Raw genomic sequence first — 25,921 nt, forward strand, 5'->3', positions numbered from 1 at the left:
AATTGATTTGGAATCATAGACAGCACAAATGTGTAGCTTATTAATTTTGTTATGCTGCCATGCTTTGTGATGCTGTAGTGTAGATAGGCTATCAATGCAGACCTCCTTGGTAGGCCTATTGTCTACACATGCATTTTACATGCAAATAACTGTATCACTCTCCTGGCATTTCAATTTCATATTACAATTCAAACACATTGATAACCTCCCTCTCATCTGGGGTTGGGGGCCCCACCACCATCACACCCAACACACCACACAGTGAAGCTACTTTCATGCAACTCAATCTGATGTGTTGGTCGCCTGTCAAAAAGAACCAGAAATCCATTTGATGCAAAACAGTTATTGTTCTTGATGCTATTTAGTTAAGCTTACTACGGATATTACTCTTGTGTTCTGTAAGGTATAAGAAAAAGGTTTTTTTTTTTCTTTCAAAGGTAAGGCGGGGGGGGGAGAGGGGGGCGCCAGAACTCAAACTCGCCTAGGGCACCAAATAAGCCAGAACCGGCCCTGATGAGTAGTAGAAGCTTAAACTACCCCACTACCATGAACATGTAATATGTCTACAAGGAACACATGCTCTTTTTTGCTTATGCTTTTTTATGCTCCTTGTGCTTTTTTCCTTCACACTAATTCAAGCGTAGAAATAATGTAGAAAACTATCTATGATGTCCCCGAAACTCTTGGTTGGCAATGTATCCATGTTCTTACCTAACTATTATACTTGTGACATAAATACGCATTCAAACATTCAAGGAAAATGAATGTTGGACTTAACCCTCCTGTTATCCTTGGGGTCTATTTGCCCCCTTTCAATGTTTAACGTCTGAAAAATACATGATGTACATAATTCTTTTGCTTCATATTCGATGACTTTTCCTAAATATATGGGGTCAATGTGAAAAAACTGACATTTCCACAAAAAAAGTGCTGTACACGTTTTGGTTACATCTGTGTTCCTTGGGGTCAATTTGACCCCAAATTATTTTAAGTGTATTAAACATTATTGGAACATCCATATTTTCCTAATACATGCTCCAATCTGTCTAGATTATTTCCACCTGGTCATGGATTAGTTCTTTTGGTGTGTGGGCTGTGTGTGGGGGTGCTAGGACTTATCTAAAGGGCTTTTTATGTCCCCAACAGAGCAACAGTAAATATCTGAGGCATAAACCGGTGCAAAAGTTTTTGCTTCTACTGATTTTGTTGACATTTAAATGGCTGGGGTCAAAATGATCCCAAGGATCACGGATGTAACCTAAATCTGAAGATAACAGGAGGGTTAACTAGAGCTCTGGAGTTCCCTAGTCTTGACTTGACTGATCCTGACCAATAACAGTATTCTCCCTGTCCAAGATTTGGCAACTGACCTGACTTTCCCTAAGTGTATCTTATATAGGAATTCTCTGTGTGTGCGTGCCTAGGTGTTTACTTGTCATTGCTTGTGTGTGTGTGTGTGTCTGTTCATGGACCAGACACTAATGGGTAGACAACAGATAGAGGGACAGAGAGGGGTGAGAGGTCAGAGGGGAGGTCAATGAGAGGAGAGAGGGGAGAGGGGGATGAAGTGACAAATCTCATTCCTTGTAACATGGATCATATAATCAACTAAACCAGGGGTGTCAAACATACGGCCCGCGGGCCGCATCCGGCCCGCCAGAGGGTTCCATCCGGCCCGGATGTAAAAAAAAAAAAAAAAATTTTTTTTTTAAATGAAATAACCGAAATGCGCAATTACGGCCCTCGGGGCAAAATCGAGACCTGCATGACATTAACCCAATGGTCCCTCTGTTACACTGTATATACAGTATGTAGTAAAGTGCACATCACACTTCTATTATAAATAGTGAATTTGTACTGTAACAGGCATTTGATAAAGCTCATATATTATAGACCTCATATATAGAGATAAAATGTTAATACTTCTTATTCGTATTGTATTGGTATTGGTTGTAATTAAATAATAAATATAATTGGATTTGTATTGGTTCCTATTAAGCTCAAACTGGAAACGGGATGTTAGAATGCGTGAAAATGCAGGAAATGACATATAAGAAATACAAAATTTTCTGGGGGAAACCCCCAGACCCCCTGCCAAAATTTATTTAATTGACGGTTGGCAATGAATGAATGAAGTCAAGGAAATTTTGCATAGGATTATCAGTATTACATTGCTTTCTACATATTCAACACACTTAAAACGCGATAGTAACACTAATCCTCTGCTTTAGGTTTTTTTTATTTTTTTGCGATGATGTTACTAATGCGGCCCGCTTGAGGTCCACATGGGTTGTATGCGGCCCCCGGACCAAAATGAGTTTGACACCCCTGAGCTAAACTTACATAACTTACATCCTGACTCCCAAAAGATCAGGGGTCAACTCTGGCCTGGCAAATTAAGAAATGGTGAGAAGGAGGGGGACAGAGCTGTATATAGGGGAAGAGGGTCTGTGACCTGTCAGAGATGTAATGTTGAGACAAGTGTCTATGTGTATGTATGTGCCTAGCAACAAGTGTGTGCACGCCGTCTTCCTGTCCAGCCATCTCCCTCTCGTCCATCCTGGTCCTCCTGTCATTACTTAGGGTGGGCTGGTATTGGGCATTGTTTTCCTGTTAAAGAGAGAAACCAACAGAGAACACAGAGCAGATACACAGGCCTGCTGATATTCATTGACTAGACCCATATGTCAAGGGTACTGACATTTCGTGGTGCCTACTCCCAGACCCTGACCCATCCTTCAGGTCAGAGACAACTAGGAGTGTGACCGGTTTGAGGCTGTCCCTGTAATTTAGATTAGGTTAAAAGCTGCTGCCGGACCCTGCTCCTAAACAGACAGCAAATGGTTTCAAAATAAGGTTAGAAGCTCAAACAGGTCAAACAAACTCCACATGGACAAAAAGTTCCACCAGGACTGTCACAACCACAAACAGGCCCGTAGCCAGGGGGGGTTCGAGGGGTGCGTTCACAACCCCCCTCCCGTCCCCCACCCCCTCTCGAACCCCCCAAATACGTTGCATCCCCCCACTTTGACTGAAAGGCCATTTCATCTTGCAGTGTCTGAGCCAACACTGGGCCGACACTATGTGATAGCTCAATTGAAGCAATTCATGTCCGTTTATGTTATGAGTGGGGAACAACAAACATTAAGGACAGCAACAACAGACTCACGACAAATTTAAACGACAAAATATGTCTAAATTAAAAGATTTGAAGTGTGCCAGTGTATTTGGGGGACATTGGAGTAGGGAGCCAAATGAAGTCCACTTTCGGGGGGAAAAGATCCCCCCCACCACAATGCTGGCTAAGGGCCTGACAAATGGTTACTCACAAGTTTATTAGTTGAAACCACATAGGATTATATTTCCAATATAATGATGCACACAACTATGAACACTGATTTCTATTACAAACTTATGCACATACTATACGCATTCTCTAATTACTAACAACTAAACTGCTTTGACAAAAAGGAAATAGGTTAAAAAAGGATATTTAAAAAGGATATTTCTCTCAGCACCCAAAGTAATTCGTTTTTCCACAGACGTTGAACGCGCCCTCTGACAAACTTGAAGACTTTATTAATCCCCAAAGAGGAAATTGAATGCCATCTGGTCATCCACACAGCACATTCCAGAGACATAAACAAAGATAGGCCTATAATAAATAAGAGCTAACAATAAATAAGCAATAAGAAACAATAAACAGCCCATCATAAAAACACACATAAAGAGCACTGGCGTAACGTTGTACTTCAGGCCCCCCTACAAGCTACCAAGAATGGGCCCCCGAAAGAAAAAAAGAGGGCCTAATATCATGTGGAGGGGGCCCGTTTCTTCAAGTCAAGGGCCCACGTGAGCCCCCCCGCCTGGTATGGGCCCCCCTGCGTTGCGGGGGCTGCGGGGGTATACTTTACGCCCCTGATAAAGAGTCACCGCAAAAACAGGCTATAAAAACACATAAAAGCCAATAAAATCAATCAGCAGCAGTTGTTAAAAAGGGTTGGAGGGTCTGGCTGGGGAGACTCAACGGCACCCGCGGTCGGTCAGTAGGCCCAAAGAAAATGGAATATTGTACAAGAACGACCACTAGCTGGTGTGGCCAGGAGTGGCACTGCAGCTATGTTATCGCAGCCAAGTAAATAATGAATGGGTGCCAATGGGGCTGTACGCTTGTCATAGAACTATCTGCCCGTGTGATTTTTTCCCTGGAAACAATGGAGTCGCGTTCGATAGATAAGAGTAAGTGAAAGCATTTGCCGACACGTTTGCATCTTGACAAGTGTTAGATTCGTGAAAATGACCCTTATTTCAACTATAGCAATGGCATAACACGTGACAATCGACTTTACGGCACTACGCCATTTGTTTTGTAGTTTTAAGTCTGACTTCAGATGTCGATGTGTTTAAAGTTATGTTAGGATTGTTGCGGACACCTGTTATTTATTGCATTTAAGGTGGTGGAAAAGAGGTATGTGTACATGGGGTAAAGGAAATGACTGCACTCATCCTTAAGAATGTGGGCACCTTCAATTAACATGTTGGACGGCGGTGGGGGGTTTTGAGGTGTGTGACCGTAGATGTCTCTGCTAGGATCAGTCAGAGTACGTCTCTCGTCAGCTCTGGTCGTGAATAGTCGCAGAGATTCCTCAGCCAGCAGGTATTAGCCGAATGCTAGCGTGTTGCAGGACAAAACTAACACGTCTTTGGGAGAACAAAGCCATGTCAGGAACCTTTAACTTCACCTCTAATACAACTTCCATGATAAGGTACAGAATGTGCACACATCTTTACAAACCAGAGAACAGAACCGTCACAAATCCCTGCTGAGCCATTTAGCCCAATAGGCTCCCATTCATCTTTTACTTGGCTGCGTTCGCCAACGGGGCTATAATGGGAGCCAATGAGAGAGGCCTATCTCATAGCTTAGAGAATTTCTGGTAGGCCTAACCTTTGTTGCTTTTACCCTGAACCAATCACTGACTTGCTCAGTCACACAGAACCTCCCCTAACCAACATTCCAATCACGAATGGCTTTCCTCTTGAATGCTGGAAGCCTTCCTCAACTGTCCCTGCAGAAAGGAGAGAAAAATGAATCGGGACGTGAGGCACCCGGACTTGGAGGGCATAAGCAAAGCTCGTCATGAATCACGGTAAAGTAGCCTATTTAAAAGTGCTTGGCTTACTTGGAATAGTTTTTGAATTACAATCCTCAGACATGATGGTTTTTAAATATTTTTTTGTGTGTTTTTCGACTTTACTGTAGCAGACGAGCAGATGACATGGGCAGTTGCATTTTTTTTTGCATGCCCGACGTGCATTGGGTTGATCATAGCTATACCTCTCCATCATTAATTGGCTCTAATCAACGTGCAACCTTCATCGTATAGAGAGAAAACATAATTTCAATTTCCTTGTATGACCTGTACATACGAAGAAACTGACATGCAAAGCTGACATGACTTGACTTGCAAGTGTGTCCATGTTTGTGTCTTTATGCCAATTAATCATGTTTATTCAAGGAGAGAAGACAATGCAACAGTTAAACAATCAGATGTTTTATTCATGCAAGTTGTTACACTGTTTTTATTCTTTAATATAGCCTATCTGATGTTTTTTTTTATTTCATGTGATGCACATTGGGCTGCCAGTGTATGAAATGCAGTCTATAAATAAAGTTTACCGTATACCTTACCAAGTAAGTAAGTAAGTGTGTGTGTGTGTGTGTGTGTGTGTGTGTGTGTGTGTGTGTGTGTGTGTGTGTGTGTGTGTGTGTGTGTGTGTGTGTGTGTGTGTGTGTGTGTGTGTGACAGAGAGATTATTGTCAATGTCTTATTTAATGTATTTAGTTAAACTGCACATTGGAGACTGGTCAAACGCAATTTTAAACTTCTGTGCTAACCCTGTTTCATCGATTTTTGACGATAGAGTACACTTGAGTTGACTAGTAGCCTATTATGTGCGTTTCAGAAAAGGGACGGTCGACGCATCCTCAGACATGGCTACAGCAGCCCCCGGCTCCGAGATGAGCCAGTGTCCCCCAGATCTAGTGTCTCTATACCAGCTGAAGAGACTGTCAGTGCAACTGGTCGACTGCTGTAGGCCTACACCATCAGGTCGGCGAGGAGTGAATAGCAAGAACGACAAAGACGAAGGAAAACCTGGAAGTGGTAGGTGTCAAAGATTTCATTCATTCATTCATTCATTCATTCATTCATTCATTCTATACATTTTGGTCATGTTACGGTTTACTAAAAAGGTGTCCATTGAGTCTAACCATGCCAAATGTGGATAATCATGTATAATAGAGTATTTTTGTGAAGTATTTTTTGGAGCTTTTTAACCTTTATTATTATAGAACAGTGTGAGAGTAGACAGGAATTGACTGGGAGAGAGAGATGGGGCAGGGTCAGGAAATGACCCCGGCCGGATTCGAACCGGGGTCCCCATGGCCAATGTGCCCAAATGTGGGGGGCTTAGCGCTAATAGAGTATTTTAATTCTTTAAATAAATTCTTTAAATTCTTTACTTGTTTGACTGATTGGCTAAAAGATGACATGGGGCAGGATGCTATTAGCATTATTACATTACACTATAGCCATCCCTAATCATGCCAGGAACAACATGTTTTTGAAGGAAAGTCTAAAATAAAATAAAATAGGCCTACATGTATTTCAAATAATATATAATTCATCTTGAGAAAACTTAAAGACAGAATTAACTACAAACCCCAACTCCGATGAAGTTGGGACGTTTGGTAAACAGTGAATAAAATCAAAATGCTATCATTTTCAAAACATTCAATCTATTCATTAGATGGAGAAGAGTGAAAAGACAACATATTAAGTGTTAAAACCGAGAAAAAATATTGTTTTGGGGGACATATGTACTCATTTCTAATTTGATAAATCCAACACGTCTCAAAAGAGTTGGGACGGGGACAATAAATGGCAGCAAATGTCGAGGAAGACTAAAAACAAGACAAAAGACAACACTTAACAGTTAAATACATTAACCGATGAGATGATTTTATATAAAAAACAGTATTAATTCCTATCTTGGACATGATTTCACCAGCTTAAATGGTGGGTGTATTCCTTGTCATGTTTTGCAATGTTTTCCTTTCTGTAGTGCTTACAGTGTGACAGGTCTTGACCAAAAACCCACCATTTTATCACCTGCTGGTCCTTATGATGGAGCCAAACTGTTAAAACATAGTAGAGAATGCAATTTGACCTTACTATGTGGCAGTAATCGAAGATCTCCCTTCAAAATATAATGCATGAGTGGCTTTTCATGCTGTTTAAAACCCATTAATACCATTCAGCACTGTATTTAACTCTACAGATGAGTGAGAACATCTTAACCAATGCACTACTGCACCCGCATGCCATCATGGAGGCTGACTTTTAAAGCTAGCACTAACACAAGTTGGATGGTCCATTTTCACTGTAGCACAGGATGTGCCATGCTCTATTATTGTCAAAAAGAATGGACTTCTACAACTTCTGCTGACTTCTGTAAGCAAAGGACAGTTTCCCATGTCTTCTGGGTCTATTTCAAGTGAGCTCAGGTGCTTAGGAGAATGTTACACCCCTGTATCATTTGCACGCATTAAGCATTCTTAATATGGTCAATTTTCAATAGCTCTAGCACTCCAGGAAGTAGAGTGAGACTACAGCCAATATATATTTCATGATGTCATGAACCTATACAATGATTTTATTAACAAAAATATGTCTTATATACACTCAATCGTGGTAAATCAAAGGGAATTCAAAAATGTATGTAACAACTATGGTAATTATTCCCTTTGCATCTTTAATTCTGAGTGACTCAGCCTCTCTGTGATGATCTTATACCTGGACACGTATATTGTCCGTCAGTACAATTCATTTTGAAATGTTCTTCTTTGTTGTTTTATCTTATTTGGATGTTTACTAAATTTCCCTGATCCCCGTCCCAACTCTTTTGAGACGTGTTGGATTTATCAAATTAGAAATGAGTACATATGTCCCCCAAAACAATATTTTTTCTCGGTTTTAACACTTAATATGTTGTCTTTTCACTATTCTCCATCTAATGAATAGATTGAATGTTTTGAAAATGATAGCATTTTGATTTTATTCACTGTTTACCAAACGTCCCAACTTCATCGGAGTTGGGGTTTGTACCTTGTCCAAAGAGAGTGTGTGCCTTATTTTCACATGTGCGCAGCCTGGTTGCTTCCTCCTGTAAACAGTGTTTTATTACATGTATATAGCCTACCTTTTCTTTTGGGTGTATTTTTAGCTTCTCTCTGGCTCACTGACACAGATAATTTATAACATATATATACGTAAATAAATAATAAATAATAAATAATAAATAAATTGGCAATTAAACATCACCTTTGCCCATCTTCCTGTTTTAAGTACAGACATAGCAACAAACAGATGCACATTCCTCTGATGGCATTCATTATGCATTCCTTATGCAGGCCTTTGCGTTTCCTTTCCGGCCTCCTATATGGTCAGTGTGGGGGCAAGATTACCAAGTTTTTAATACATGCAAACTTACAGACACATAAAGATACACACTCTTTCACCAACAAAAATGGTTAGAAACAGTTTCTCTTATTTCCAAAGTCTTAATTTATAAATATACAGTGTATTTATATTATAAATATACAGTATGTTGACAAAAAGTAATACTCTGTGAGTAGATAGAGGTTTGGAGGAAGGGCTGACTCCAACCATGCTGTTCGTGGCATTCAGGGGGGCAGGGCTTGACCTCGCTGCTCTTGGTAACATTCCTGTGTCTTGAAGAGCTGATAACGAATGGCAGGAAGGGGAGTTGTGGGCTCACAAGAGGACCCCAGTTACTTAGTCCATTTGTCTATTTGTTCATTGTAGTCATCCTGATGTTTTTGCAGTCTGTTTCTCGGCCCATGTTCCTGTTTAAAGTACAGTTGAAGAAGGTAGGTCTGCACACTGTGAAATATACTCCAAAAAATGAAGTTTAATGAACTAAAACAGCAACGTTTCGATCACTCTGGATCTTCGTCAGGCGTAAAACGTTGCTGTGTTAATTCAATGAACTTTAGTTTCTGGAGTAGGGCTGGGTAAAATAATCGAGTTAATCGATAATCGATCAAATCGAATCGAAATGCACATAATCGATTCACAGGGCACATAATCGATTTTTTGGTTCTTTTTCTTTTTGTTCTTTTTGTTTAATTTAGGTCTATGGAAAATACCCAGTAGGTATTAGTCAATTAGGCCTAGGCCTACTAATTACAAATTAGCAATCTGTTAACACTGTGTTAATTCAATAAACTTTAGTTTCTGGAGCATATTCCGCAGTGTGCAGATCTACCTTCTTCAACTGTCCATCTGGCACCTGCAACAAGTGGCTTTGGATGTGCGCACCCTACCCAAAACAAAACTACCCAAAACTGTTTAAAGTACTGACATGGCGACAAACAGATGCCCATCCCTCTGATGACATTTATTATGTATACCTTATGCAGGCCTTAACATCTCCTTGTGGTCAGTGTGGGGGCAAGATTACCAGGTTTTTACTCCATGCAAACTTACAGACACATAAGAAGGATAAAGTCATTTGGTTAGTTACATATGGTTATACTTCTAAGACTAGCAAACAGTCATACATTCATAACAAACACACAAGCGTGCGCACACGCATGCACACACACACACACACACACACACACACACACACACACACACACACACACACACACACACACACAGTGGGTGTAACATTGTGGGACACCAAGGGACACACAACTCACACAGGCAGAGACACTCACGCAAATTCTCAAACACTCAGTGGGGGTTGAGATCCTTCTGGACACACACTCAAGCTAACGCACAGAAAATAACACTAGACTTACTGACTGGTGTTACTCTACTCCTTAAAGGGCAACTCCTGCCAATTTCAATGTGCTGTTGTATTGCTCACGCTACCCTTGACTTGTCAGTACCCGGTGATGCCGCATTTTTTGGTCCAGCCCTTTCCGAGATATGAGCTATTCTAATGGGGGCAACTTTTGTTTATATTTTTAAAAAAATGAGCATAAGCCTACTCCAAATATTTTCCCAAAAGGTATCGCTGTTTGCTAGCTGTCTGCTAATGTTGCATAACCTTTGGGATGTTTTTGGGAATGAATAAAAATGTTTTTTGAAATGTAAACAAAAGTTGCCCCCATTAGAATAGCTCATATCTCGGAAAGGGCTGAGCCAAAAATTGTGGCGTCACCGGGTACTGACAAGTCAAGGGTAGCGTGAGCAATACAACAGCACATTGAAATTGGCAGGAGTTGCCCTGTACTTACTATTAAACATTACATTGATTGTTGACTCAAATATATTCAGTTTATTTAGCATTACATTAATGTATGTGGCAAAAAAATTTTATTAGTTGCTTTATCAAGAAGTGTCACACGAGGCAGCTTGCGTTTTCAGAGCTAAAACACAATCACTCTTTCACTAAGAAACTGGTGCCTCTCCACTTTCCCTTGGCCATGTGGAAGCTTGTGTTTTGTTTTTCTTTCTCAAAAAGCCCCATTCTCTGAGAACATCTAAGGCACACTGACCGTATCCTTGCAGCTGGCAGCAGTATCTCCTGTGTGTTGTTGACTCCACGACTAACCAAACCCCAAAACAAGGCCTGATAACAGACAGCGGGAGGGGAGCTGAGTGTAGAATTCTGGCGTATTCTAGTTGGTGTGTTCTCTGCACATTCATGTGCTAGTTGGTGTGTTCTCTGCACATTCATGTGCTGCCGTTGTTCATGTTGGATTAACGCAAGTTGACCCCATACCCACACGTGGACCACAGGCCGTTGGAAGAATGTGGGAGGGAGGTTTAGGTGCCCAGCTCGAGGTCAGCCTATTTATGAGCATTGGGCGTCATGACATTTACGATTATTTTACGACTATGGTATAAGCAATTAATACACTTCAGGAGAGGACTGGGAGAGTGGGAGAGTGAATTCCTAAGCTCTTAGGTGTGTTATATTGTACATTCTTTTCCTTAGAACTGTGTATTGCTAAAACAGGTTAGGTCCAGACCCTTGTATTTATGGCGCCGGACATCTTTTTCGTGTTAACTTGAAGATAGAATTAAAGATAGAACACAAGGTTGTTGGTAAGATTAAGGCAAGAGTGTCGTCTCTTCTGGGAGAGATAGAGTGGAAGACGTGGCAAGTTTGGGGGGTATAAAGCCTTTGGCCTTCGTCCTCCATTTTGTCATTCTTGGAGAAGGGATACTCGAGCACTGTTAGTGAGACGCTGCCCCTGTGCAGATTTTCATTTCGCAAAGACTTTGTCATTTTTTTTGGACTTGGTGAGACTTAGTCTCTCCTCGTCTTTTTACCCTTTTTACTTTTATACTTTATTTCTTTTATTCATTTACCTCTTTGTAATCCCTTTCTTATCGCTAATACATTACCATTTGATTGACCCTTTTAATCACTCCGTCAAGACTTATTTTCATTTTTGCAAAAGAGTTACTTTGAACACAACGCAGAGCAAAACCACAATCCTTCAATTTTTATTGAAGAAGAAGATCTTGGTGAAAAGTCCAAAATCTATCATGAGGGAGCACAGGGAGAGCGGTTAGACTCGGGGGTGGACAAACTGAGGTGGCCCTCTACTCTTTAGGACTTGATTGGTCTGTTGTTGGTCGCAAAGTGAGAACGAGAGACATGGTTTACTTGACAGTTCTGTCAGTTTTTTTTTTATTTTTTATTTTTACAGTTTTGTGGTTTGGCCGAAAACAAACTGGCAAGGTGTGGCAATTGGGCTTTCTTTCTGTTATTTTTCATTTACTTAGACCTTAAAAAGTGCTCTGTTGTTTATCTGCAGTGCTACCACCAATTTGAACAATGGTAGAACAATGTATTGCATTCAGAAATTTTCAGAAATATTTGTCTGTCTGTGTAATCTTACGTTGTTTTGCTTGTAGGGCCTACATCTTGCTTTCGCTATAGAGCTCTAGGCCTACTAGCTTCTTGTTGTTAGCGACATTTCTGCCATGGCTAGCTCTAGCACAAGGCAGTGGATCATTTTATGTGGAAACTAAAATAATTCCCGATGTGCTACAAACTCATGATTAAATCACTGTAAAGGCTTCATTAATTATATTGTCTTAGCACGTTGAGACGGGCTGTGCGTAGCCTCTATTTAGTCATGATGGATGGGCGACAAGCATCCTTCCGAGTTGTCTGCCTGCTGTTTCTTTGTGCTTGAACTCATTGGTGAACAAATTCACAAAGGTGACTGACAGGTGGTGATTTTCATAATAATGGGAAGTCACATCTGCCATGTGAAATGGATAATTCCTTCCCACAAGAGATTAAAAAGCATGGCTACACGGCCAAATATTTTCGTGTGTCAGCCAGGTCGCCTCATTCTTTTAAGTGTTCATCCCCGACACGAACAGTAGCCTAGGCCTACTGCTTTCGTGCCAATTATTTACAGTACATTTACTGGCATTTTTGGTCCGCTATTCGGCTGTGTATCGGCTGTGGTATTTTGCTGCCCTGCAGCTTCTCTTGAGCATGTTGTGCTTGGAAACGCACTATAGGCCTATCGTTCTCGCTAGTGCGTATGATGTGGGATAGGCCTAGTTGACGGTTCTTAGGACGAAGCGACATCTGTATGATGTGCCATAACCGTGGCGTGCATGTGTTTTGTTTACTCTATTCTTCTCTACCAGCACACCACAAGTGGTTGGCACTAGGCAGCCGTTTTATCCGGTCCCGATATAGTTTTAGTGTTATGCAGCTTCACATGAAATATAAATATTTTGTAAAGGAAACTTAGAAAATACATTTGCAATACAATTAAGTTATATTCAGTGGACCTAGAGAAGGTGGGTTCTGTTTTAAAGCTAGCTGCCTCCAATATAGGCCTAAAGTGCGGGAAGAAATCCTGGTTTGTGTTCGTAATACGGCCCTCGGAGGACTTTAACGGCCCTCGGATGAATTTGAAGTGGCCTCTTGAATGAAAAAGATTCCCCACCCCTGGCATACAGGTTCAACGTCCCCTATTTCAAAGACCAGAAATCGCCCCACCTGGCATGTATTACCCCACCTGACACTCTGCCCAAATTGGCATAAGCATTAGCCTACTCTATTACTATTTCATTACATCTCACTTCAACCTTTAAAGTTGCACTGTCTAAGATTGTGGCCAGAGTATGAATTGAGTATGAATGAATATTTACTGAGTAATATAAATGAATATTTACTCAGTAGTAAACTAGTATTTACTAGTATTACCAAAGTACAGCTAAAAGTTGCAGCTAAAAATTCAAAATGGCGGACCATGGAGAAGAAGGGTCTGCCCATTGGTCAGACAGCACATTAGTCTGACAGCCCATAAGTCAGACAAAATGCCTTAGAGGAGCATAACCCTCAGGCTACTGAGCTAACAGGCTACATGCTACATGCTTTTAATTATGGTTGGGGTAAGGAATTGTTTTGGTTTGGGCATAGTACGTATGTTGTCTGACTAATGGGCTGTCGGACCAATGGAATATAATCGGAGAAGGTCCTCCTTTTCATGTACTGTAGGAAAAGTGCAATTTTTCCAGTCATATTTAATACCAAGATTTGTATGGTGGTGGTAAGTATTTGTTAAAAAGGTAGCATTAGTGAGTGGGTGTAACGGAGGCTAACTAGCACAGAGTTGGCGTGGAACGTTGGTAAACCTCCCTCTGATGGCCCAACGGCACGAGACTGTATGAAGCTGAGAGACTAGTCTCTTGGCCCAGAGGTATCGTACTGTGTCTCCCATTGCCGAACCGTTGTAGTTGACGAGGTCGCACGTTCGATCCCCGAGGGGGGTGAACAGGTGCAAGATGACCTCCGTCACAGTGGTGCCGCTGACCCGGGATGGGAGTGAGGTTTAAGGGGGAGAGTGTAACGGAGGCTAACTAGCACAGAGTTGGCGTGGAACGTTGGTAAACCTCCCTCCGATAGCTTCATACAGTCTCGTGCCGTTGGGCCGAGAGACTAGTCTCTTAGCCCAGCGGTATCGTACTGTGTCTCCCATTGCCGAACCGTTGTAGTTGACGAGGTCGCACGTTCGATCCCCGAGGGGGGTGAACAGGTGCAAGATGACCTCCGTCACATGGGTACTGGCAGCATGGATTCTGGGAATGAACCACTAAAAATATTACACAATGCACCTTAAAGGCAAATTATCTCTGAAATTAGTCAAAAACCAAACATCATAATTTGAGGTGTTGTTCCTCACATTGTATGCTAGGTTTAGAAAATATATTAACATGTAGGGTTTTTCATATTCAGCTTTTACGATTTGAATATCTCATAATTCATACTTGGATAATGATATGCTCTCTGTTTACAGGAATACAGTTTTTGGTGTAGGCAGGTGGTAGATCAATGTGCACAGTGGAATTGAAGGCTCTCACTCGCAAGCCGGATGCTCTTTCACTATTCAGAATCATATTCTCTCCTATCATGGTAGTGAGTTTCAGTTTTACTGGGTAAGTGGTAAGCTGTAGCTCTTTGCTTACTTCTTGGTCAATGAAAGTGGAGTCACTTTGAGTGTCTAGTAAGGCATATACAAGTTTCTCATTTGATGGATTTTTTTTTTCGTTTGAGACCCACGCTGGTACTATAGAAGTATTAACTGACTGACCTTGGCTGGTGACGTGGCAGATGTTGATTCCACCTCATTGAATTGCACTGGGTTGACTTGCCTCACTCTATGTTCATCTGTTCTGTTGTTGCTGTTGTGAAGGCAGGTGAGATGTTGTCCTTTGCACAGGCTGCACTTGTGACGAGATCTGCAGTTCTTTGTTCCATGACTAGCTTTTAGACAGCTGTATTGTAACGTTTGATTCAAGAATTCTGAGCATTTGGGAAGCTGATGGTAGTTGTCTTGGCAAAACATGCATGGGCTTTTGACCTTTTCCTTTGTTGTTAGGCCTATATCATTTTCATTTGCAGCTGCTTGGACAGTACAGACGTTAACTTTGTTCCCTTTGGATTCCTTTGCCTCTCTCTTGTCGTGAGATGAATGAAGAGCGTGAAAAGAAGTCACAGGGTTGCATGCGATTTCTGCCTCCAGAGACACCAGCCAATCGGGTACTTTAAGAATCAGCTTTTGGTTCTCCTCGCAGTCATTTAGAATATCCAAGCCTTTTACATGTGGAATTGCTTGTAGACATGCGTTTAAAAAGTCAGAGAATGATCTTAGCCCTTCTGCGTCTTTAGATGATATTTTTGGCCAGTTGGATAGCTTATCTCAGGAAAGCTCTTTGTATGGCAAAGGGCTGCCCATATCTTTGATTTAGCCTTTTCCAGGCATCTCTGTAAGCATCATCATCACTTCTAAAGAATGTCCCCATTTTTGGGCTGCGCCGCTGACATATTTCTTCAAGTAATACAGTTTATCTTCAGGGGAGATGTTCTTTTTATTTATGAGTGACTGAAACGAAGCTTTCCATTCAATGTAGTGAATTGGGTCGCCACTGAACATAGTAGGTGTTGGTACTGGAAGTCTCTGTGTGGCTATGCTGTCTTGAATTGCTTTTGCTAAACAGGTGACATCGAGTGAAGGCGTTGGGGTGTTCGAAGATGGACTGTCATGGTTAGATTGCGTTAGGGCGAGAGGGGTACTTTGGTTAAGTGGTTGGTGTTCACGAGAGGGCTGGAAGATCTGTGCGTCATACTCTTCTCTCACTTCTCTGTCATACACTTCGAATCTGGCTCGCCCGGCTTCTTTGCTTTCATTTGTTCCATTTTTGCTGCCTCTTTTCTACACTCGTCTTCTGCCTCTCTCATTTTCTTCTCCTTGTTCTTCCTCTATTAAAGTCTCATATTCGGTTTCTTTTGCTGCTAGATTTGCCGCTGCTTCCGCTCATTTTTCGGCGACACTGGAATGTTTTGAAAGACAGCCGAATCCTGACACGGATCCATACACTGACCTGGCAAATTAAGGTTCGCGTAATTCACGCGTGCGTTGTCCTGCACATTCTGCATCGTACTCAAAAACCATTCTGTCATTAATCATTTGCGTGAGGTCACCCGTTACTGCTACACATGCATCAGCTTTTCATCTTATCTCTGGATCAGGCGCATAACAACCGTATCTCACTCATTTCGTGAAGTATTCACGAAAAAAACCCTCTAATTTTCGTGGTTCTTTCAAGTTATTGCCCGTTTTTCGTGGTTGGGCAACGAAACGCTGCCTATTCATTTGAATTGCCCGACTGTTGCCTAGCGACCCACTAGTTTGATGCCCTTTCGGTAGCCTAACGTCACATGGTAATCAAACATTTCAAACAAGCAATTTAGGTTTAGGTTTAGGGTCAAGGTTAGGGTTAAGGTTAGGGTTAGGTGTAGGGTTAAGTAGGGTTAAGGTTAGGGTTAGGTTTAGGTTTAGGTTTAGGGGACATAAGGCGTAAATACCGAAAGGGCGTCGAATTAGTGAGTCCCGAGTGTATCAGCAGTGTTCTGTCAGCACCCCCTCCCCGCCCCTGCAGACGCTTGGATAACCATATCAGCAGTGGGGCAATTCAAGTGAATAGGCAGCGTTTCGTTGCCCTACCACGAAAAACGGGCAATAACGTGAATGCACCACGAAAATTAAAGTTATTTTTTCGTGAAGACTTTACAAAAGGCGTGAGATAGGGCTCCGCATAATGTGATCTTAATTCATCAAACATTTTCAGAACATTTTCCTTGAAGCTTTTCCTTTTTCTAGTTTGTCTAAGAGAGCTCCCATACGTTTTTCTGTTGTCTCATACTTAAGTTCTTGTCTGGTAGTACGCGCTGACACTTTCCACTGTTCATAAAGACTACACAGTTTCTTTTCTCTTTTATTTTGTTCTTCTGTACTGCATAGTAGGCCTAGGCCTAAAAAAAAATCCGTAGGAATGCGTTCGCGTTCAGAGCGTCTAACTGAGACTACATCATCATCCTTTGGCATAGGCCTATTGACAATTGTTTCATTGCAAAGAAAAGTGTTAAGTTCTTGCCTTTTAGCTGCCTTTTCCGTGTCCATCTCGTGTTGGGATTGCGATCTCCTTCCCTTTCCGTGCGAGTTGACTTGACACTTGTCCGATGTGATGTTTGTTTGAATTTCTCCGATGACCATTACACTTGCGTCGACCCTGGTGTGCGCGGTTTCCGTTTTTGGGACTTTGTTGCGATCATCCAGTCAGGCAGGTGTGGATCAATTCTTTACTGTTCACGTAATAATGGCCTTCCAACAACTGCTAGTCCAAGTTCATGTGGTTTATTTCTCTTCATATAAAACTGGTATCACTGTAAGGAATTGGTGCACTTACGGTTCATTAAGGTATGACTGCTCTTCAGAATGTTGAAAACATAACAGCGGCAACAATCATAACAATAGAATTCTCACATCTCGCATGGATGACAACAACTCAAAGCAATTATGGAACCATGGCTACTGGGTTATTTACAGTTGTGTTCCATATTGTTTGTGTAATTTGCAGAGCCAGCAAATTGCTCTCAACAATTTCAAAACTGTCACTTTGTGACTTAAATTGGCTGACTTAATAAAGGATGAATGGATAGAGTCCTACCCTCTGAATTGGAACTCTGTTAGTCCATGTTCCCTTAATATTGGTGCTAGATTCATGCAAATTCAGTTCTTGGGTTCTACCTTACCACTAAATTGTATTAAAATATGGGTCAGTTGGGCCCCAAAGTGTCTAGGGTTGTAGTACTCACACTGCCACTGACTTGTCAGTTCCTGGCAATGCAGCATTTTTTGTCCTGCCTTGTCCGATATCCTGACCATTTTAGTGAGTTTATGTTTTGTTAACATAAAAAAACTCTTGTAAATGTCTTTTTAGTTTACGTTTTGTGTACTGTGCTGTAGTTTACAATTTGGTTTGTATGAATATTCTTTCTGCGTAATCATGATTCATGATTTCTGTGTTTTCTTCCTTTTTCACGTGGGCAGGAAGAGAACTGCAGCTGCATGGGAGTCCACATAGTATCTCTCTGATTCAACACTTGCACAATCCACGAGGAAAGAAGTCCCACCACTGCAAACTGTGTGTCAAAATGTTTTCTAGAGCAGACGGTCTAAAAGTACATCAGCACATTCACAGAGGAGAGAAACCATACGACTGCACACTTTGTGGCAAGAGTTTTTCTCAAGAAGGCAATTTAAAAACACACCAACAAGTTCACTCACAAGAGAAGCCACACCACTGCAAAATGTGTGGCAGAAGTTTCTCACAAGATTCAAGTCTAAAAATACACCTGCGTATTCACACAGGAGAAAGGCCCTACCAATGCAAACAGTGTAGCAAAACTTTTTCTGAGAAATGCCATTTAAAAACACACCAACAAGTACACTCGCAAGAGAAGTCACATCAATGCAGAATTTGTGGCCAATGTTTTTCACTTCATCAAAGTCTAAGACGACACCTGCGCATTCACACAGGAGAGAAGCCCTACGTATGCACACAATGTGAAGAACGCTTTTCTCGCATTGACAGCCTAAAGACACACCAGCGCATTCACACACTACAGAAGGCCCACCCCTGTGGAGTATGCCGCAAGAGTTTTTCAGATGCAGAAGTGTTAAAGACACACCAGCTCATTCACACAGAGGAGAAGCCCTACTGCTGCACACTGTGTGGCAAACAGTATTCTCGGGTCGATCATCTGAAGTCACACCAGCGCATTCACACGGGCGAGAGGCCCCACCACTGCAGCCTGTGTGACAAGAGGTTTTCAACAGCAGCACGTCTAATAATCCATGTCCGCACTCACACCGGAAAGAGACCCTACCCATGCAAACAGTGTAACAAAAGGTTTTCACAGGCAGCCCATCTTAGGACACACCAACGCATCCACACAGGAGAGAGGCCCTACCCATGCACACTATGTGACAAAACATTTTCTCGAGCAGACGGTCTAAAGGTACACCAACGCGTTCACACAGGAGAAAGGCCATATCCCTGCAAACACTGTGCAAAATGCTTTTCAAACGCAGGAGATCTAACGAAACATGTGCGCACCCACACAGGAGAGAGGCCCTACCACTGCAGTCTCTGCGACAGAAGTTTTGCACAGTCAACAGATCTGAGGAAACACCAGCGTATTCACACAGGACAGAAGCCCTACCACTGTAAACTATGTGGTGCAATGTTTTCCCAAAATGCCCAGCTTAAGTCCCACCAGCGCATTCACACAGGAGAGAAGCCATACAATTGCACTTTGTGTGGCAAAAGTTTTTCCCATGCTTGTTCTCTAAAGATACATCACCGTTCTCACTCAGGAAAGAAGCCATTTCAGTGCAAACTGTGTGAGAAAAGCTTTTCCCAGGCATCACAACTAAACAGGCACCAGCGCATTCACACAGGGGAGAAACCCTATGAGTGCAGTCTGTGTGGCAAGAGTTTCCCTGTAGCAGGAGATCTGAAGAAACACCAGGTCGTTCACACAGGAGAGAGGCCCTACCACTGTACTACATGCAACAAGAGCTTTTCAGATAAACCAAGTCTACTGAGACATGTGCGGAGTCACACAGGAGAGAGGCCGTATCCCTGCACACAGTGTGACAGAAGCTTTTCTCGAGCAGACATTCTAAAGACACATCAACGCATCCACACTGGGGAGAAGCCGTATCAGTGTTCACATTGTGAAAAACGCTTTTCTGCATTAGGAACTCTAATGATTCACGAGCGTTTCCACACAGGAGAGAAGCCCTATCAGTGCAAACTGTGTGAGAAAAGCTTTTCCCAGGCATCACATCTAAACACACACCAGCTCATTCACACAGGGGAGAAGTCCTACCTTTGCACTTTGTGTGGCAAAAGTTTTTCCCATGCAAGTTCTCTAAAGGTACATCAGCGTTTCCACTCAAGAGAAAGGCCGTATCACTGCAAGCTGTGTGACAAAAGGTTTTCACAGTCAACACATCTTAACACACACCAGCGCACCATTCACACAGGGGACTCCTAAGCCCCATGCCTGAACATTTTGTAGCAAAGATTTTCTTAAGCAGGACATTTAACCCTATCCAGACTGGGGGGGGGCTAAAAGTGCCCACACCAACTTTGATGTTGTATAATTCCTTAACGACTTAAGCTATGACTACGAAACTTTGTGACTTTTCCTAACATTTAGTTGGCTACAGTTAGGTACCGAAAGATTAGGTTTATCATTTTTTTCTGTTGCCATGGCAACGGTTTTCTGACAGGTATGTCTGACCAAAAAACACTTAACCATATCTATGACGCCATATATTTTCATATTTTTTTGTTATTTCCATTAGCATCAGACAACGTTGTGAGCATTTAAGTGGTTTGAAGCATAAAATCATTAAAATTTAAGTGCATTACCTACATTTGTTGGAAAATCCATTATGGCGAGATTTTGGACATAACAACATAATGATGTCATAATGACGTCATAATAATAGATAATTACACAAAAATTATGTCATTCATAGATGTCCATATGTAGATCATCTCCCCCAAGTTTCGTAGTCATACTGTATTCCGTTCATGAGTTATGGGGGGGGGGGGTCAGCTAATCTCAGTAAACACCTGCTAATTCACAAAGGAGATCGAGGAAGGACTTACCCTTGTTACAGTTGTTGGAATATTTACACAGCAGAAGAGCCATCACTGCCATTACTTGTTTGATTGGAATATGCAGCATAGAAGTATCTAATTGCAGTGTTTGAGAGCCACAATCTCTATTCTTTTGTACCAGGTTAAGCTGACATGTACTGGATGAATGACAAAACCTTATTGCCATTAGACTTCAAGAAACTAAGTGTAGTAGCAACATTATTAGCATGACATAATTGCTAGCAGCTTGCTTGAAACCATGATGTGATATTAGTAAATAGTCTGACAAAAGGCGGGAATATCTGAATTAACATTATATTTACTAATGTGTCTTAATTGCATAGTCTTGCAAAGCAAAAAAAAAAAGCGTCAGCAAAGTATAATGTATTGTATTATTGTATTATTGGTCTCACATATATACCATAATGTGTATTTACTTTTTTCAGTTTGTGCATAACCCCAGTCATTGTAACATTATAACAGCTTGCAAAGCCTTTGCAAGCCGTGTGCAAATCCTGGTTTCCCTTTCTACATACATACAGATTCTAGGAGTAGTATCCAGTCTCTCTCTGTATACCTTTTTTTGATTTAGCACGTGAGGATATTTTCAACATGCATTTCAACATGATGTTTTCAATTTCAACATGCAGTTTTATTGATCACACTACCCTTTACTTGTCAGTACCCGGCCCCACACCATATTTTCTTGTTCAGCCCCCCACTGAGATGCTGATTGACGATGAGGATAATTAATACTAAAAAAAGTTGGGTTTTTTTAAGCCTTTATTATTATAGGACAGAGTGAGAGTAGACATGAAATGACTGGGAGAGAGAGATGGGGCAGGAAATGATCGAACCGGGGTCCCCGTGGGCAATGTAGACCCAAATGTGGGGGGCTTAGCGTGCTGCGCCACAGCGCCCCCCCAATGGTAATGTAATTTACTGCAAATTTGCGTAACTACACCATGCCTCCATTAGAATGGGCAGGATCTTGGATAGAGCTGAACAAAAATTGCTGCATCGTTGTGTACTGACAAGTCAATGGCAGTATGACCAATACAGCTGTATGCTGACATTGACCAGGATTCTTTCCCCTTAAAAGTTTTCCTCAATAACTTTGGTGCATTTCTCGAATCTCTCTTGCAATTTGTGAAAGGTATTTCCCGAAACCATTTGAGCAAACAGCAAAACAGCGTTCATTACCTGCAAAAGTCATTAGTTGTGTTAAATAAATGTGTCATGCAGTGTCATCAGAATGTTTAGTGTATGGATAAAAAAAAGAATCACTCATGTCAAGGAATAGTGCACTTAGGAGGGTCTTTCTGATGTCAAATGTGGTTTGATAGCAAATGTTGGAAACTAGACTCGACATGACACATGAGATCGGAGTAGATAAACATTAAGAATATGACTAATGTATTGACAGGCAATGTCATCGTAAAGTAGAAAAAAAGTCTAATTTTGAATAGAATGACAAAGGCAACTGATAATGTGTGATTCACATGAAAACCATACAAAATCTATTGCCTGGGTGGACAGAATCATTTACAATTTCCGCAGAGCAATGACAAACTGACCCTTGACCAGCACAGAAGACACAATAATGTAAGAATAACTTTTTGATATAGTTTTTGGACTTTTGCCTTTATTTCCGAGACAGGGCAGTGGGAGAGAAGTAGGAAATGAGTGGGGAGAGAGACGGGGAAGGATCGGCAAACGGACCCGGCCGGAATTGAACCCGGGTCACTGGTTCAGCAGTCCACAGTCGTGGCCAAGGCTGGATTGGTAATCTGGCATACAGGGCATTTTTCCGGTGGACCAACAGACCTCAGGGTGACGCCCTGTTTTGTTTCTTTTTTTTTCCTGAGAGACCAGCCCTCAATTTAGATGGGATGACCCATTGTTCTATCTATTGAATATAGACAGAGGAATGAGCTAATAATGATTTTGTGGTCTATGCCAAAGATGCCCGGGCCGTTTTGCGGTCCCAGTCCAGCACTGGCCGTAGCTCAAGCAGCTGGGCCCTGCTGCGCCACAGATCCGGGTTCAATTCCGGCCAGGGGTCCGTATCTCGAAAGCGTCTTTGCTAACGACGGTAGCAACGTCCTTCGTAAGAGCAACTCAACTCTCTCTCGACAGCGACGCTCACCACTAAATCCAAGGGAATGGTAAGACGGTCTTAAGACGGTCTTAAGACGGTTAGCAACGACAAGAATCGATAAACGGACCCCTGGTTCGTTTGCTGATCCTTCTCCGTCTCTCTCCCCACTCATTTCCAGCTTCTCTCCCACCGACCCGGGTTCAATTCCGGCCTGGTTTGTTCGTTTTGCAAATTCAATTTCTCATCTGAGGAATGTGCCAATAAAAGAGAGAAAACGAATACAATTGGCCACATACGTATTTGAGAGCACTTGGTGCATGTGTGCATGGCCGTAACTACCATTGAGAACACATACACTCGCCTCCAAAAGAGTTGTCGCCTATCCATCTGTTTGGAATAACAGCTAATAACCTGACTTTCAATTAATCACTTGGCTTCAAAAGTCACTGATATGAAAGCTACAACCCTCCCGAATGAAAATACATGCACAAAAATAAATTTCATGCACCAAAGACAGATTGACCCTTTATTGAACACAGACAGGGCAGATTTTCACAAGACAAAAGTTTTGTCGCCTATGGAACATAATGTGAAAATGAGCAGATAAGTCACTTCAAAACACTTCAAATACGCAGATTGGGTGTCATACTTAATCACTGAATCACTCTCACCTCTCCAGAAAATCGAATTTGGCCTTAGGTGTATGTTTAGGGTCATTGTAATCATGGAAAGCAACACAATGAAAATCAATGGAGTTCAATGAGAGATGGTGACATATTCGCTATTCGTAGAGCCATACATGTTTAACTTCATAATTTAATCAATGACAAAAGCCCTCAAACACCTGCAGCATGCATGCAGCTCCTCATAAGAGCTGTATCTGTACCATGTTTCACTTTATGCACCATTTCTCTTTTTTCATATTCTTCATCTCCAACACCATATAGTTCTGATGCTATCAGTTCTAAAATGGTTGATCTTGGGATCTTGATTTCAGAGTATGAGTCCCATTAGCCTTCATTTTTGTCAGAATTAGGCCTGACATACTCTTGGCTGGCTTTTTTGAGACAGGACAGTGGGAGAGACTTCTTTGGTGTTAAAGGTGAAGAATTTGGAAAAAATACATGGTGCCTAAAGTCAAACATGGGAGGGATACAGCTCTTATGTGGAGCTGCATGCATGCTGCTGGTGTGTGAGGGCTTTTATCATTGATTACATCATGAAGTTAAACATTTATTGCTCTACGAATAGCAAATATGTCACCATCTCTCATTGAACTCCATTGATTTTCATTGTGTTGCTTTCCATGATTACAATGACCCTAAACATACACCTAAGGCCAAAGTTGATTTTCTGGAGAGGTGTGAGTGAACCAGTGATTAAGTATGACACCCGATCTGCGTATTTGAAGTGTTTTGAAGTGACTTATCTGCTCATTTTCACATTATGTTCGATAGGCGACAAAACTTTTGTCTTGTCAAAATCTGCCCTGTCTGTGTTCATTAAAGGGTCAATCTTTCTTTGGTGCGTGAAATTAATTTTTGTGCATACATTATCATTCGAGAGGGTTGTAGCTTTCATATGAGTGACTTCTGAAGCCAAGTGATTAATTGAAAGTCAGGTTATTAGCTGTTATTCCAAACAGATGGGTAGGCGACAACTATTTTGGAGGCGAGTGTACACTCTAAGAAAATTTCCCTGCAAAATAACGGCAGTTACTGGCAATTATATTTACCTGTAATTCTACTGTTATTTCACACCAAAAATCAAATACAGCTCATTGCTGTTTAATGTATCACAGTATATAACATTTTTTCAGCAGCAATTGAACTGTTAAATAACAGTACTCTACAGAAAAATAACAGTACATTTCAGTTAAAAAGTTGAATTGTACTGTGTGATGACAGGCAAATACTGGGTCATAGTTGTATTCATGAATATGGCCATGGCAACTTCCCACCCCACCCATCATTCTCCATAACTGTGGTACCCTGGCCATGTTACCACCCCACCCTCCCATCGTTCACCATGACTGGAGTGCCTTGAGCATGATACTATGGCGCAATGCTGTATTGAGAAAATGGTTTGCGGTGGTCCTTTGAAAGTGTGGGCATGAATAAAATTTCAGAGTACGCAGTGCTATGTTACAATGATAGTGTGCAAGGTGGGCTTTTTACTGTATCTCTTGATGAGCCAATGATAAATATAGCATTGGTCAGTCTTTAAAAAATTATTTTGCACCAAGTAGCACAGCAAACAAGCAGCACTACAAGCTAGCTCTCAAAGCAATGCCTAATTTGCAGCAGGCACATTATATGCAACAATGCCACAAATGATGCCACATACAGCAAGCTTTCACAAAGAGGAAAGTGTGCAAGCATGTAAGCAAGCTTGTAGGCAAGCTTGTAGGCAAACAAGTGCTATGCTGTGCCATGCAGGCCAGCCAGCAGGCAGGCAAGCAACTGAAGTGTTGATAGTCCAGATTTATATACAGGTGCAAGAGTACCATGTGACCAGAGTCATCAGGCCCTTGGCAGGTGACGCCCGTAATTGAATAATGGCATAACAGCCCTACTCAGGTGAGGCCAGGCACTGATTAGCAGATTGGTTTAGATGGGGCTGCTTGTTGCAAGAGTGTTACAAGTTCTTAAAATGTTTCAGCCATTCACACTTTCATCACTATCAAAATGCATGTGCTACACACACTTTGCTGCATTTCCTTAGAAATTGTTTCATCATGCTTGATAGAATCAGATAATCTTTAACCAGTCAGAATGACTTCAGTTCTTCAGGTGGTATTGAAGTTTGATGGTGATCACGGACAAGTGGAGGATGAATGGGTTTCAATGGTGCTGCCTAAAATAACTTGTTATTTTCTAGAGATGCACCGGATCCGGTTCCGGTTCCGGATCCGTCAGGATAATAGAGTTTTTCACAGGGTCCGGGTCCGGCAGGATCTTAAGCAGTGGATCCGGTATCCAGCATGTTACCTAAAAATCAGGGTCTGGTGCATGTCTAGCCTAGGCTTTTCAGTCTTTCACAACCCCAATCACTGCATGGAGTGAAATCCCTTTGGAAGCTGCTATTGCAGGCAGTGTGTCAATGAGTCTAAAAAATAGTTTGCGCCAACGTAATAAAAAGGGCCCACGTGTGCGAGTAGACTATATGTTTTGACCCTTTTGTAGGATCCGGTATCCGGTTCCGGTTCCAGCAGGAT

General features: G+C 41.8%; 1 protein-coding gene across 1 annotated transcript; it reads left to right on the plus strand.

The window, feature by feature from the left end:
• The first annotated feature begins 5,995 nt into the window (after positions 1–5,995).
• LOC134457174 (zinc finger protein OZF-like) lies at positions 5,996–19,989 on the plus strand. Its single transcript, XM_063209036.1, has 5 exons — positions 5,996–6,167; positions 10,756–10,886; positions 15,582–15,628; positions 18,519–19,281; positions 19,366–19,989. Exons 1-5 carry the CDS (start codon positions 5,996–5,998, stop codon positions 19,987–19,989), a joined length of 1,737 nt encoding a protein of 578 aa, XP_063065106.1.
• Positions 19,990–25,921: the final 5,932 nt, after the last annotated feature.

This window comes from Engraulis encrasicolus, chromosome 1, assembly GCF_034702125.1.
Source record: "Engraulis encrasicolus isolate BLACKSEA-1 chromosome 1, IST_EnEncr_1.0, whole genome shotgun sequence".
NCBI lineage: Eukaryota > Metazoa > Chordata > Actinopteri > Clupeiformes > Engraulidae > Engraulis > Engraulis encrasicolus.

Bases quoted from the DNA above. Each gene is read 5' to 3' on its own strand.
- LOC134457174 (XM_063209036.1), top strand. From the start codon at position 5,996: ATGGCTACAGCAGCCCCCGGCTCCGAGATGAGCCAGTGTCCCCCAGAT. The intron at 10,887-15,581 runs GTCAGCCTATTT...TTTGCTAAACAG, and splicing joins GTTTAGGTGCCCAGCTCGAG to GTGACATCGAGTGAAGGCGT. The intron at 15,629-18,518 runs GTTAGATTGCGT...TCGCATTGACAG, and splicing joins TTCGAAGATGGACTGTCATG to CCTAAAGACACACCAGCGCA.